The sequence below is a fragment of the Phycodurus eques genome, chromosome 7, assembly GCF_024500275.1.
Source record: "Phycodurus eques isolate BA_2022a chromosome 7, UOR_Pequ_1.1, whole genome shotgun sequence".
Taxonomy (NCBI): Eukaryota; Metazoa; Chordata; class Actinopteri; order Syngnathiformes; family Syngnathidae; genus Phycodurus; species Phycodurus eques.
In genome coordinates, this window is record NC_084531.1 from 4,493,046 (window position 1) to 4,508,183 (window position 15,138).

The 15,138-nt window shown below is 39.8% G+C and overlaps 2 protein-coding genes across 4 annotated transcripts in view; both read left to right on the top strand.

Annotated features, from left to right (window-relative positions):
* Positions 1–8,455, top strand: part of smtnl (smoothelin, like) — a 36,603-nt gene extending 28,148 nt beyond the window's left edge. For all 3 annotated transcript variants that reach the window (XM_061680815.1, XM_061680814.1, XM_061680816.1), the window contains 8 exons: positions 3,111–3,192; positions 4,313–4,567; positions 4,639–4,701; positions 4,782–4,854; positions 4,929–5,078; positions 5,166–5,289; positions 6,974–7,125; positions 7,348–8,455. In XM_061680815.1, coding sequence (XP_061536799.1) covers positions 3,111–3,192; positions 4,313–4,567; positions 4,639–4,701; positions 4,782–4,854; positions 4,929–5,078; positions 5,166–5,289; positions 6,974–7,125; positions 7,348–7,474 — 1,026 coding nt within the window. In that variant the 3' untranslated portion in view covers positions 7,475–8,455. The remainder of the gene's footprint in view (positions 1–3,110; positions 3,193–4,312; positions 4,568–4,638; positions 4,702–4,781; positions 4,855–4,928; positions 5,079–5,165; positions 5,290–6,973; positions 7,126–7,347) is intronic.
* A 2,440-nt stretch (positions 8,456–10,895) lies between these two features.
* LOC133404704 (homeobox protein SEBOX-like) lies at positions 10,896–14,623 on the top strand. Its single transcript, XM_061680818.1, has 3 exons — positions 10,896–10,998; positions 11,232–11,404; positions 13,728–14,623. The coding sequence occupies exons 1-3, from the start codon at positions 10,896–10,898 to the stop codon at positions 14,418–14,420; spliced, it is 969 nt and encodes a 322-aa protein (XP_061536802.1). The 3' UTR covers positions 14,421–14,623.
* The last annotated feature ends 515 nt before the right edge of the window (positions 14,624–15,138 follow it).

Consider the following 15,138-nt stretch of genomic DNA (forward strand, 5'->3'; position numbering starts at 1 on the left):
CATCTTCAGTGTTTGTTATTAACATGATTATTCTTGAGCTATTATTACATTATTATTTTTTCTTCTCTCAAGAAGGGAATGATTATTCAGCCGGAAAAACAGAGCTTTTTAAATTTGCCTAGTTGAAATAAAAAAAATAATATTTTCCTTTGCGTGTGAACCTAAACTATTACCAAACCAATGTTGGGTATTACGTGTCAATCAAAAGAGATTCAATCATCTAGTAATTCGAGAACTTTTTCAGTAGTCCCAAGAACAAAATCAATGATGGGTAGAAAAAAAAACTTGAAGATGAATTATAAAGTTATTTAAAACGATCAAATATTATCTGAATACAGGACTGAAAAGAATCAAAAGTGACAAACAATTGGTTGCAGTTCTGGAGGAACCTGTAACATACATCTTGACATGAGCAATTACTCATTGATAGGGTCTACAAAGACTCTTTCCGAAACCTTTCTAATGTGTAATTTTGGGAGAAATTAAAGTTGGTCACCATCCACAGGAATTAATGTTTATTTATAGTGTTTGTCTTTTCCCCAATTACTTATACTAAATCGAGTAATATAATCACGAAAATTCCCACACTCATGAGAGCAGTATATTGGCATAAATGTGATGGGTGTGGCATGACTGTAGGTATCCTGTCAGTCGTGTGTGCCACGTGAAGAGTTGCAGAGTGTTCTGCCAGCAAATCAGCAGTAGAGATAATGGAGAGAGTTTACAGGAACTGGAGCAGTACAGCTATCATGTTTCCCCCCTCTGACCCACACTGGATTTTAGGGAAGCTCCCCTTCCCACAGCACAGACATTCAACAATTTGTCTTCCTCCTCCTGCTTGATAGTCAGCTGTTTCCACTTCACGGCCATGTGCCTGTGTCTATTTTCCAATCATGCAATACACAAAATGGATAATCCTGTCCCCTGCAACTTTTCAAACAATCATAATTGTTCAGGAGTACTTGTTTTTTCACCCCTTGTGTCAGCCCAGGTGTATCATCTCATAGCTGCCATCACACAAACATACAAAACACATGTACCACTAGCAATCAATCAATCAATCAATCAAGCAAGCAAGCAAACCTTTATTTGTAAAGCACCTTTCATATGTACAAAAAAAAAAGCAACGAGCACAAACCTCCCACCCACCTGCAGTCTCTGAGCCCCTGCGACACCCAGCACCTGTGAATATACTGTAAGTTGTTACAATAAAAAAGATGATTAAATAGATAACATAGCTATTGAGACATGGCTGAGTACAGAGTGGAGTGAAGAAGCGCCATCATATGGGGCCGTCAGCAACAGGAACTGCGCTCTGATGCCCCCCACCCCACTCACATGCACACCTAGGGGCAATTCAGAGTCTTCAATTAACCCACCATGCATGTTTTTGGGATGTGGGAGGAAACCGGAGTACCCGGAGAAAACCCACCCAGCCACAGGGAGAACATGCAAACTCCAACAGGCGGGGCTGGGATTTGAACCCCGGTCCTCAGAACTGTGAGGCAGACGCGCTAACCAGTCGTTCACCGTGCCGCTACATAAATACATAAATTAAAAAAGCATAAAAAATCATACTATAACAATAATAAAATAGTGTAAAATAAAAGGTACTGGTAGATAAGAAGTGACCAATAAAACTTTGGTAACCTAAAAGTACAATAAATGCTATATGAAATTACAGATGAATATTAGATATAAAACAAGCGACTCATAATCATTTAAAAGCCAGACTAAAAAGTTGGGTTGCAAGTACTGCAAGCTGCAATAGGCTACAGCGCACTCAAAAAGTGGGTGTCCAGGAGCAAAGGCAAAGAACAAGAACCTGATTCGAGTGACCTCGGTGACAGGCAAAGGAGCGGCAGAACATCTTCAGCGATTAATCCTGGGAGTAGTGCTAATGTTGAGTCACTGATCAGAGAAGATCATACAGTCACCATCATGTGTCATCATTGATGACAGAACCCTAACTCCATGCACAATTTGTCAACTCTTTGAAAATGTCTAGCGGCGGTTGTCCTTCCAAAGCAATAAATTCCATCACAGCTCTCTGCTTCTGATGGGCATCCAACAATGCCGTCATTTCCAAAATGGCTGTGAGGAGGAGTGAAAGAAAACTTGTTTTTATTTTTTCAAATAAGCATTTAAACTACAAACTATGAATGAACATTTCATAAAAATAATAATAATAATAATTAGCAGGTTACATTTTGAAACACCCCTCGTAATTATTTGTATTTCCGATACCGGTGTCAATGCTGGCATATACTGTAAGTAGAAATGTAGCTCTGCATTCCCTCGTTTATGTTGCGTTTGCCGCTTTGATTCTGCAAATTCGCTTTGATTCTGATTCTGCACATGGTGACACTGCAAACCCAGCGTTGGTGAAATGGCCCAGTGGTCTCAGTCAAACACATTCAGCTCTACTCAGACAGTTTGAAACACAAGCAGCTGTTCACTTACTTCTATCATGGCTACCTGCGGTTACGTCTCCTGAATGCCTTTTTAGGAGGGCTTTTGCACTTGTATCATTTTTGACATGGTGTAACCTTGCAAAAACGTGCACAGCTATCAGTTTCTCCATTGACCCCCACAGTGCCAAAGCAGTTTACAATCATGTGACAGTTTTGACGTAGAGGTACGTGCTCTAAAGCTCCTAGCTGTTCGACATGGTATTTATTTGAAAGAGAATCATGTTTGACAAATCAGTCATCCTTGGTTGGATGTATTATGGCAGTTTACAAGTTGCGTGTTTATTACAGAGCGTTTTATCGCACCTGGGTTGAAACATAGACAGGAGCCTTTTACACTTACCAACGAGGAGCCTGGCTCATACAGTACATTGAATAATTAATTCATTAAGAGATGTGTTTTTCGTTACTTCTGTGAATGTAGTAACACACTTTTATGATCCAAATATGATACACACACCATTCTTTCCACATTTCATCCATCAATTATATCGCTGGCAGACTGGAGGCTAGACAACATGTAGGGACTACTGACTGTCCAAATGGCATCAGTCCCTTGTTTGCAATGAAAGTCATAGATAATGCCACACTCCCATAAAAACAACATGTTAACTGGGTTATACTGCATGTGTGTTCCAGAGTATTGAGCGAGAGGAGCCAATAGAAGTGGACCCAGCTCCGACTCATGCGGGCCTAGAGAACGGACACATTGCGTCAACAGGTACCCACAAGTGTTTCTCATCACGCCAGTACAACATGTTCTCAAACTCAAAGCTCAAACACAAAAGTGACGTCAAGCCAGTTAAGTGAAAGAGGCTTTTTTTAAATTTAAAAAAAAAAAAAAGGCCTGATTTTACTCCAAAGTATCACTTTACTAGGGGATGTTGAGTGCTAGCCTGTTAAAATAGTTGAGTAATGTTTTCTGTGGTTCTGGGGGAGATTTGTCAAGTCTGGCAGATTAATCCCAGACGATTTCACGGTGATGTCATCACTGTCAGTTCTCTGCTATGTTTGGTTACATCCAGAAAGGCTAAAAAAAATAAAAAATAAAAAAAAATGTTACTGGTCTGAATAATGGGAAATGTCAGTTGTAATGAAGATTGTGATTTTAAAAATTGGTTCATAATGATGAAATATTTTGAAATGTTATCTGCTTTCAGAATACAGAAATCAGCGCCACAAACAGCTATACAGTATTTTCTTTTTCGAAATATCTGTCTCATTTGTTGATGGTGTAGTACTATTTGGCTTACTGCCATGCAGGCAGAATGTATTCAGTTCCCACTTAGTGACAGTGTAAACATGAATGCTTGTCTGTCGCCATTCAGTATGTGTCCTGTGATTTACTGGCGACCAGTCCAGGGTGTAGTTGGCCTTTCACCCGGGATAGGCTCCGGCTCCCTGCAATCCTGAACAGTATCAGTGATACAGAAATTGGATGGATGAAATATCAGTCTACATATTGTCTAATTTGGCAACCAACTTTGTTCCTGTTAAAATTGTTTTTATTTCTTTTTCATTTTCTTATTTTACAGGGATTATTTCAGTTCTATTGCATGAACTAGACTGGTAAAGTGATGTCATCTAAAGGTTTTGTGGTATACTGTATGATATGGATACATCCTCTCAACAGTTAATTGGATAGTGCCCTTTTTCACCTTTGATCTCAGTTCTTCATCCCACATTTTGGACGATTCTGTGCTTCCTGGGAACCGTTTGGGGAAGGCCATTTTCTGTTTCAGCATGACTGTGGCCACATGCACTTGTTTGGATGAGTTTGGTGTGAAAGAACATGAACATTATTTTTTTTTTAAGTGATCTGTTTATTTCACCCCAATCAGAACATTCTTTGCTGATACATGGAAAGATGTCTCCTCCCAAGGACTTCCCACATGAGCACACAGCCTCAGTTGCCATGCGGATGGCCCACTTCCCCATCACAGCAACCACCAAGACAGCAGAAATCAAGACTCCAGACTCTCCCAGTAGCCCCACTTCTTCTCGTTCCTCTCCAGTCTCAGAGGCCTACCCTCCCAGCCATTCAACTGCCAGCACCATCCAGCCTCAACCAAGCGCAGAGTCCCCACTTCAACCAGGTAACTCTGACAACCATAGCCATGTATCTACTTTTTAAATCTCCAGACTAAACATTTGGTTTGCTGTCAAGTATCTTCTGTAAAGACGTGGACCCCCACACCCATTAGAGCTCTGGGAACATCACGCCTTCAAGGTGAGCTTTGTCGGCAGACAGACATTCACACTGAGACCAGAGTCACGAATGATTTTGAATGAATGTGATTGTCTTTGCAGAGAAGACAGGTTGGGCCTCTGCTAAAACTGTGACTTATGCAGGGCTACCTCAACATAACAGACAACACAACAGGTTTGTTCAAATGGGGGTAACATTTTAATTTCAAGCTTAGGTTTGGTTAGTGTAAAACTGTGTGTCCCCTGCAGACATGACACTGATGAAAGCAAAGAGAGATCATTTGGGTATGGAGGAGAAAGGAAGCGAGAGCTGGTGAGGTCACAGACTTTACCAAGAAACATTGGAGCTCAGGCTCGGCGTCCAGTCTTTGAGAAGTTGGACACAGACATCACTAACAGGTAATCTACCTGTATAGTGTTTAGCTATTAAAGCTGTATGAAAATGATGGAAGCGTACTCACAAATGTTGGCTTGTTACCTGTACAGTTGCCCCAAACTAGTGGAGTCCAAACCCAAACTGAAGCGCTCCCAAAGTTTTGGCGTTTCCAGTGCAAGCAGCATCAAACAAATCCTTCTTGAGTGGTGTCGCTCTAAGACCGTAGGCTACCAGGTAATATACTGTCAATAGGTATCATAATTTCGGGCGAGAGGTAGGGTATACCCTGGACTGGCTGACAGGGTACTATGTATCGACAAATATGGATCTTTTGAGGTTGATGACAGTTCCAGATAACTGATTAGTTGGCCAATTAATTTACAAAATATATGAATGAATAAAATAACTTTTTGGGTCCCTCAACGCTTACAACATTCAAGATATGAATTACAGGCAGGACATTTGACTGGTTTGCAATACTTTACTATTATATGAAATACTATTTCGTGCTTGTAAAACTTTACAACATTTTTAAAAATATATATATATCTGTGTGAATGTCATTATATTTGTCTCATGTTGTAATGTGTAAAAAAATAAATACAAAATCAGCAAGTTTCTTTGAAAAGGGCTAATATTGGCCGATTATATCGGCCAGCTGACTAATCGGTCGGGCCCTAGTAACCCCATCTACCACTAAAGGCCACCGCTGTCATGGCTTGATGATTTTGTTTCAACAAGCAAAATCCAATTTTTAGCACTGTAGATGAGAAGCAAAATTTTAATGTTTGGCCATCTTCTGGCCATCTTCCGTATAGTTTTAACTGTTCAGCAACGCAATAAACATAGTGTTAATGTGTTAAATTAACTTGTCTTGTATAGAAGTAAAAGTGCTTCTGGATGGATGTGTGTTGTTTTTGAATACGTGTGTTTCTGGGTGTACGGAGTTTGAGGCATATTAGGTCATGGCTAAGTGTTTTGACACATTGTAGCATTGCTACCCAGCAAGCAGCCTCTGCCAGCAGCTCCATGTGGCTTTAGTTACAGTGAAATTTGACATCGCCACGACTCTTACTGGCTAAGAGGAAACTCTCTATTGTTCATGTGATGACCTGACATGTTCCATTTCACTCACGCATAGACATCATGTACACTTGAGATACAGTATGTCTGCAACCAGTTAACATTCGCTGTGAAAAGTCATGCGCACTGTTAGTTGAACTTTAACACACGAAAGGGGTTTTCCTTTATCATTGCTGAAAATGTGGCCTTTCTTAAATAGGTGAGTCCAACAGTCATAATATATGACCTCTGAAATAAGTATAATACTGTATAATACATTTTTATAATTTCATAAATTGTGGAGGTTTTGTGGGACCTCCAAAACTTAACAATTCATTGTGTGACTGTGCTTGGCTTCCAAATTTCAAAACTAATTTTCCCATAAGAAATAGTGTAATGAATTAAATGGGTGAAGTCTCAAACTGTCATCATAAAATGTTTTTTTTAAAAAAGTGAAATTAAGTTTTGTAAAAATAAGTTCATCCATCCAATGTAAATGTTCATACAGAGCAGCCAGTTATTATTTTCAGTTCTGGTAGTATCATACGTTTCCTCTCGTATCTCGTATCCTCATATAATTTTGTAATGATATGAAAAAAGGAAGAAACAATTGGGTGCAACTTTGAAGTTCAGCAGGCTTGAAAAGCGATTAAAAAATGAAGATTAAAGTACAGCAGAACTGTTACATCCATCATATTTATGTGAAAGTGGGGATAGTTTTCTGACCATTTATGACTGTTGTCTTCTATTATCTTCCATTGACCTCTTTTTAAGCTTTCAGTTCTTAGTTATTTCCCGTATGTTCACATACTCGCAACAACCTCACCAAGCTTTCTTTATCTCCCTTTTTGTGTAGAACATAGACATCCAGAACTTCTCATCCAGTTGGAGCGACGGCATGGCTTTCTGTGCTTTGGTCCACTCCTTCTTTCCCACCGAGTTCGACTACGAATCGTTGTCACCGGCCAATCGAAAGCACAACTTTGAACTGGCTTTTGGGACTGCAGAGTGAGTGGCATTCAGCAAACAAGTGTAGTATCCTCAAGAAATACACTGAGACAAAAAACAACAACAATCTTGGGTCTTCTCATACATTAGTATGTGCGCAACTGAGGTTAATAATTTGTAAATTTGAAGGAAACAACCACAACATCATAATCTATTTTATCCTTCACCAAACCAAAAGAAAGCTCCTATTCATGCTCTGGATTTCTGTGCATTTGTCTCCAGAGTGAAGGCTGGGTGCGACCGGCTAATCGAAGTGGATGACATGATGATCATGGGTCGTAAACCGGATCCAATGTGTGTATTCACCTACGTTCAATCCCTGTACAACCACCTGCGAAAGTTTGAATGACACTCCATATTCACTGCATATTGGTGGCATGACCTTTTCCAGCCCTCTTTTCCACTGCCACATTGCCACTGAGCATTAAGGCATTTCCTCTCTGTCGAGGAAAGAAGTCAAAGAATTCCAGACTGTCCTGCCCTCTTGTGGTAAATTTGAGAACATTCTTTCCCGTTTTGGAGGGCTAACAAATAATACAGGTTAGTTAGTGACAATGCGAGTCATTCAATTCAATGACAACACATTCTTAAGTTTGTGAACTATATTTGGTTTGCAACATATTTGTTTCTTGTAAAACCTGTATTATTCCCACATGTTGAGTATGTTAACATTTAACACTGCAGCGGAGGAGATACAATTCACAGCATCGGTGAAGAACTGAAATGTAGGCAATCATTTGTGAATGCTTGATTATGAGATGTATTCAAACAAGATATAGAGAATGCAAAATGGAATTTTTGTAAAATGAGACTGAATTATGAGTTTTTTTCACACTGTATGCTGAGATATTGAGTTGTAATCCATTTTTAAAAAACTGTCTTTGGAATAGTAAGAAATTCTTACATTTCATTTTCAGATGTTACTTCTTATCAAGTCCAACTTTCCCAAAAATGAGCTGTGACAAATTAGATTTAAGATTAGATGTACTTGACTCCTCGCCGTAGAAATTGTTACAGCCGCATGATAGCACACAGAAAAGGTAGTGAACATGTTCACTCAAATTGAAAAGAAATTAATTCAATTTGAAACGCACGCATGCATGCACACACACACACACACACACAAGCTGATTCCATAATATAGGTACTTTATGTCCTATTTGACATGATTAAGCGTAAATGTATTCCGAGTGATTTTGGTTATTGTCAAGAAAATGATGAGAAATGGCTTGATATCAGCTCTTAAATTAAACTTTGTGAGCTATTTTTGTTGTCATCATTATATTTGTCAAAACAGACGTACCTTTAGTTACACCAGGCATTAAAAATGAACATGAAATTGAACAAACAAGAGTGGTCTAATAATTCTTCCAGGACTGTTTGTGTGTGTGTGTGTGTGTGTGTGTGTGTGCGTGCGTGCGTGCGTGTGTGTGTGTATGTGCGTGGTGTGTGTGTGTGTGTGTGTGTGTGTGTGTGCAGTAGTTGTCACTGATGGTGAAGGGCAGAGGTGTCCAAAAACCAGGTCGGGGCTATTTGCGTCCTGCCGTATATTCTAATGAGAAAATTAAACACGGCCCACATCAAAAGGTGACTAGAAAAAGTTAAAATGTTAAAAAAATAATAGTATTTGAAAATATAACAGGGTGGCACAATGTACCTCACAGTTCAGAGGTCATGGGTTCATATCTGGGCTCCGGCCTTCCTTGTGTGGCGTTTGCATGTTCTCCCTGCGCTTTCTTGTGTTTTCTCTTGGTACTCTGGTTTCCTCCCACATTCCAAAAACGTGCATGTTAGGTTAAAACTAAATTGTCCATAGGTGTGAATGGGAGAATTAATGCTTGTTCGTCTATAATGTATGTGCCCTGTGATTGGCTGGCATCCTGTCCAGGGTGTACCCCACCTCTTGCCTGAAGCCAGCTCGGATATACGCTCCAGCACCCCAATGAGGATAAGCGGTATAGAAATGGATGTTACAAGATATTACACTTCTCTAACAGTGTAATGTTGGGATTATTATTATTATTATTAAGTCAAATAATCTTTTTGACATGTATCTTCATAATTTAACTTCCAATGTAAATTATGTTACACCAAAATCATATTGTTGTATGGTGAATGATGGTAAATAAGACTGAAGTGACTGTTGTGCATCTACAACCCCAATTCCAATGAAGTTGGAACATTGTGATAAACATAAATAAAAACACATTACACTGATTTGCAAATCATGTTAGACCTATATTTAATTGAATACACTACAAAGACAAGATATTTAATGTTCAAACTGATACACTTTATTGTTTATTGCAAATAATTATTAATTTAAGATTTTATGGCTACAACACGTTCCAAAACAGCTGGGACAGGGCCATGTTTACCACTGTGTGACATCACCTTTTCTTTTAACAACATTCAGTAAACGTTTAGGAACTGAGAACACTAATTGTTGAAGCTTTGTAAGTTGAATTCTTTCCCATTCTTGCTTGATGTACAGCTTCAGCTGTTCAACAGTCCGGGGTCTCCGTTGTCGTATTTCACGCATCATAATGCGCCACACATTTTCAATGGGAGACAGGTCTGAACTGCAGGCAGGCCAGTCTAGTACCCGCACTCTTTTACTACGAAGCCACGCTGTTGTAACACGTGCAGAATGTGCGTTGACATTGTCTTGCTGAAATAAGCAGGGGCGTCCATGAAAAAGACATTGCTTGGATGGCAGCATATGTTTCTCCAAAACCTGTATGTACCTTTCGGCATTAATGGTGCCTTCACAGATGTGTAAGTTACCCATGCCATTCGCACTAAACCAGCCCCATACCATCACAGATGCTGGCATTTGAACTTTGCGTCCATAACAGTCCGGATGGTTCTTTTCCTCTTTGGCCCACAGGACACGACGTCCACAATTTCCAAAAACAATTTGAAATGTGGACTCGTCGGACCGCAGAATACTTTTTTAATCAGTCCATCTTAGATGAGGTCGAGCCCAGAGAAGCCGGCGGGGTTTCTGGGTGTTGTTGATAAATGGCTTTTGCTTTGCATAGTAGAGTTTCAAGTTGCACTTACGGATGTAGCGCCGAACTGTATTTAGTGACATTGGTTTTCTGAAGTGTTCCTGAGCCCATATGGTGATATCCTTTACGCGTTGATGTCGGTTTTTGATGCAGTGGCACCTGAGGGATCGAAGGTCACGGGCATTCAATGTTGGTTTTGGCCTTGCCGCTTACATGCAGAGATTTCTCCAGATTCTCTGAACCTTTTGATGATGTTATGGACAGTAGATGATGAAATCCCTAAATTCCTTGCAATTGTACATTGAGGAACATTGTCCTTAAACTGTTCGACTATTTCAGTCTTTTTTGCCACCTGTCCCAGCTTTTTTGGAACGGGTTGCAGCCATAAAATTCTACGTTAATGATTATTTGCTAAAAACTATCAAGTTTATCAGTTTGAACATTAAATATCTTGTCTTTGTAGTGTATTCAATTAAAGATAGGTTTAACATGATTTGCAAATCATTGTATTCTGTTTTTATTTATGTTTAACACAACATCCCAACTTCATTGGAATTGGGGTTGTATTAGGGGACTTGCAAAACAGCATGATAGAACTCTCAGTGACTGGATATTGAAGTGGGTGGCGTTTTAAAACCTGAGTTTCCTGTGTGGGGGGAGGGTGCTCTCTATAAGAGGTGGTCTACCCTTCACTCTGTCAAACTATGCATCAACTGTCAAAGGATCAGTGGGTGACTGCGTGTTTGTGTGGTGATAATGGCTTTGTTCATGGATGCAGATTTCTCATTAGTCAAGCAGAACCAGCAGGCAGATGTGGTGGATTTGAAAGGGATATTTGGGGAACAGGAACACTGTAAAGGTAAGCCAAAACATCTGTAAATAAATTGTTTGATATGAAAGTTATGATAAATATTGGAGGGAACCATCAGCCTCAGTTAAAATTTAGTAAAAGATCCGAAAAATTGCACTTGTCAACAATAACGAAATTCCTACATATCTCATACAACTTTCACAAATGACGACAATTGATCAATGAACCTCTTTTCCCTTTCGCTAAAGACGTGCACAATGAGAGTGCCCTGTCCACCTCAGAGCCGGACCGGGCAGCCTGTCTCACTGAGGGTCCAAGAAAAAGGAAGCGGACCATCTTTAGCCGAGCTCAGCTGTCTGAGCTGGAGCAAGCCTTTGCTGTGACGCCCTACCCAGACATCACTCTCAGAGAGAGGCTAGCCGTGCACACACTCCTGCCCGAGAGCAAGATACAGGTGGGTGAGCTGAGCAGGGGTCCCTCCTCGCATTATGTACAGTCTATGAAAAATGATCTATGCACAATCTGTCTGTGAGTACACATAATAGGCGATATAGCGTCATTTCATGTATTTGGTACACCTGCACAATCTGATAAATCCAGTTCGAGTTTCTATGAGAGGAGCACTATATTAGAAATACCTTGCAATAACAATTACATAATGCAACATTAAAAGCTCCAAATCATACAATCAAAACAGAATTTTTATCTTTATCTTTTTATCTATCTTATCTTTTTTAAATTAAACATCCTTTTTCTGCTGAATTAACATGAACATGCTACTAATTAATTATTTCAAATTGGCAATAATCAGGCAGCGTTTTGACGATTATTTTTTCTTTAATTACAACATGCATGTGTGAATGGTTAAGTAATTTACAAAATATTGCTATAAATTTTATATTGTTTCAGTTAGATGTGTCATAATTAATCAATTAATCGACAACTAATCGATCATCAAATTCATCTATCTATTTTGATCATAGCTTAATCGTTTAGCGCCATTGTTTCACATCAAATTGTCCAAATCCTCTGATTTCAGCCTCTCAACAGTAAAAATTCTGTAATCCTTCATGAAAGCAGAAGTGTGAATGTGAGTTCATAATGTTGCTTGCCTATACTCTATGTGCCCTGCCCCTGCAATTGGCTGGCAACCAAACCTGGCTGTACCCCACCTCTCGCTCAAACACAACTGGGATAGGCTCCAGCTCACCCATGATCCTAACGAGGACAAGTGGTATAGAAAATTGATGGATGGATGGAAGAAATAATATGATGTCCAACATCATTTCCTCAGCTTTATATAGACTTTAGTTTTATATAGGGTGAGGAAGTGGAAATACCAAACATACAGTTAAATTAAAAGAAGCCGAACTCTGTTCTAATTCAGATTTGTATATCTGTTCAAGCAAAACATTGATAGTTCTTATACTGGATCTCATTGGATTGTGAAGATGAAGTGTCCGTCGACTGTAAAAAAGTGGTGATGTATTGCTGGCGTCAAGCGGAATCCTTGCATCTCCAAAACCATAACTTTTCAAGAAAACCAAAAAAACTGCACGTTCGTTGAGCCATTAACATCTCCTCATCAAAGAGAGCAGGCCATTTTCAATACTTCAATAATTTGCAATAAATAAAGTGCCTGCTGTGACAAGGGAGTCAGAGTGGCAAGTCTTTCAAAGAACTTACATACGATTTGTCCTGGGAAGTGAGCCACATAACAGGAGCTTGTTGAGCAATCTTTCCTGGAGATTCTCCTGAAACCAAACAAAACAAACAGACTGTCATTATTTCAATAACAGGCAAATAGCATTGTAGGTTTCTGTCGACTTAATGAATGACCAGATTATGGAACCACCAGGCATAAAATCAGCTCAGGAACTCATAAAAAATATAACTGCAACAGAATTCTTGTCCAATTCTCCAGTTTTACTTACTGCCTGTAATCACCATAAAAAAACAGACTTATGTTTTGCAATTAAACAGAACATTGACTCCAGGGGAGAACTAAGAGCAGAGTAAATAAGGGAGGCATATCAGGAACATTTGACTTGTTAAAATCAGTTTAGGTACCACAATGTTTTTCTCTTCTTCATAAAAGAGTATTGTAAATATGTTTTTCTACAAAGTACATGTTCGATGGCGGCACGGTGGACGACTGGTTAGAGCGTCAGCCTCACATTTTCTGAGGACCGCGGTTCAATCCTCGATCCCGCCTGTGTGGAGTTTGCATGTTCTCCCCGTGCCTGTATGGGTTTTCTCCGGGCACTCCGGTTTCCTCACACATCCCAAAAACATGCATGAATTGGAGACTCTAAATTGCCCGTAGGTGTGAATGTGAGTGCGAATGGTTGTTCTTTATATGTGCCTTGCGATTGGCTGGCAACCAGTTTAGGGTGTACCCCGCCTCCTGCCCGATGATAGCTGGGATAGGCTCCAGCACGCCCGCGACCCTAGTGAGGAAAAGCGGCTCAGAAAATGGATGGATGGATGGATAACAGCTCCATGCAGGGACTGATCAAGTATCAGTTTGTGAAAAAAATAGAAATTGACTAAAATTGGACATAGAAGGCTTCCACCCGAGAGTGACGATCATCCCTACAGCATAAAAAAAAAAAACAGATCTAATTGTGACCTATGACTTTTGCATAGCATACAGCAGGTTTTTTTTTTTAAATGTGTGTATGATTATGGTTGTTGATGAAGGCCCACACAATTGTTGTTATAAAATTGAGTTGAAGTGTAATTCAATTGAGACTAACATTAAAAAGTTTGTACAGGTGTGGTTTCAAAACCGAAGAGCCAGAAGTATCAAGACTGGGAGAATGCCCAAGTCCATGAAACATGTTCTTGGAGATAGGGGACTTTCAGAACCTATCTCTGGGCTGGTGACCTCAGCTTTTCCTGCCCAAACCGCCTTGGCAGACATATTCAGACCGGAGCAAAACCAGCCCTGTGACGACATCCCACCGTTGTACTCTGAGTGGATCCAGCTCTACAGCAATCAAACTACACCATCCACTTCCACATCGATCCACCAGCAGCCCACCCTTGGCTCCCCGAAGTGTTCAGAGTCTCGACTGTGGGAAGAGGAGCGGCATCAGCGGCAGCAAATGGGATCAACCGTCCCGTCTCTCCTTCCTGGTTCTTTTTCACATCCCATCACCAGACAACCTCACCGTGCTGCGTCTAATCACTCCTACCAGTCCCTCAGGAACTTCAAATCCCAGAGCCTGGCTCAGGCTGGGGCTCATCAGGCTATCTACGGGGGCGGCGCCGGAGGCCACATTTCTGTCGACCAAGTCGTTCCTTCTCACTCTCAGTCGACATACTGGGAGGTAACTCAGGGCCAAGGACCTCACCACCACCACCACCATCATCATCACACACAAATGGCACCACAGACCTCGATGGGCTACATCTCAGACCTGATCTACAATGCTGCTATTGTGACCAACTTCCTGGAGTTCTGATGAAGTGTACAGTAGAAGTGTACAAAATGTATTTCCCTTTTATACCCTGTGTCCAAATACACAAACTCCTGCTTCTTTTGTCACCTGAAATAACAATATCTCAAATATTGTAGTGAGAATGTTCTTCCTCTTCCCTTGTGTTAATGTTGGAATCATCTTTTATATGTTGTTTGCTTTTATTTCCCCAAAAATGTAATAGAAAATGTCATGCAATTAACTAAAACTGTAAAAAAAAAATAATAATATATATATATATATATATATATATATATATATACATTAAAATGGGCAATTAATGACTTCCAAGTTGTTTAAAAAATATTTTCCCAGGAAATAAAGTGAATTAAAACCCTTATGGCATTTTGAGTAATATCTAACATTGTCAACTATAATACTCATAACTTAATCACAGTGTAATAAAACTAAAACTAAATACAACTAAAATAAAGTAAAAATACTTATTCTTTGACGACGCCCAATAAATAGTGGCGAGGATAAGTGTTTATTGAGTGATACTGTCATTAACATTGTTTACTGGTACTGCTGGATTTCACTTGGTGTGCATTGTATAAGAAGTGTATTTATGAATCTGCTTGGTAAAATGAATGTGTGTGTCTATTTGATTTTAAAATAACTGTATGGCTCATATCGTTCTAAGCAGTATGCCGCAGGGTGTTCCAGTTACGGTTCTATGGTTGTAACTTTTCGTCTTTCTGTG

Excerpts from the sequence above, each read along its gene's own strand:
- LOC133404704 (XM_061680818.1), top strand. The coding sequence starts at position 10,896 with ATGGCTTTGTTCATGGATGCAGATTTCTCATTAGTCAAGCAGAACCAG. Across the intron at positions 10,999-11,231 it reads GGAACAGGAACACTGTAAAG|AGCCGGACCGGGCAGCCTGT; the intron begins GTAAGCCAAAAC and ends TGTCCACCTCAG. Across the intron at positions 11,405-13,727 it reads TGCCCGAGAGCAAGATACAG|GTGTGGTTTCAAAACCGAAG; the intron begins GTGGGTGAGCTG and ends AAGTTTGTACAG.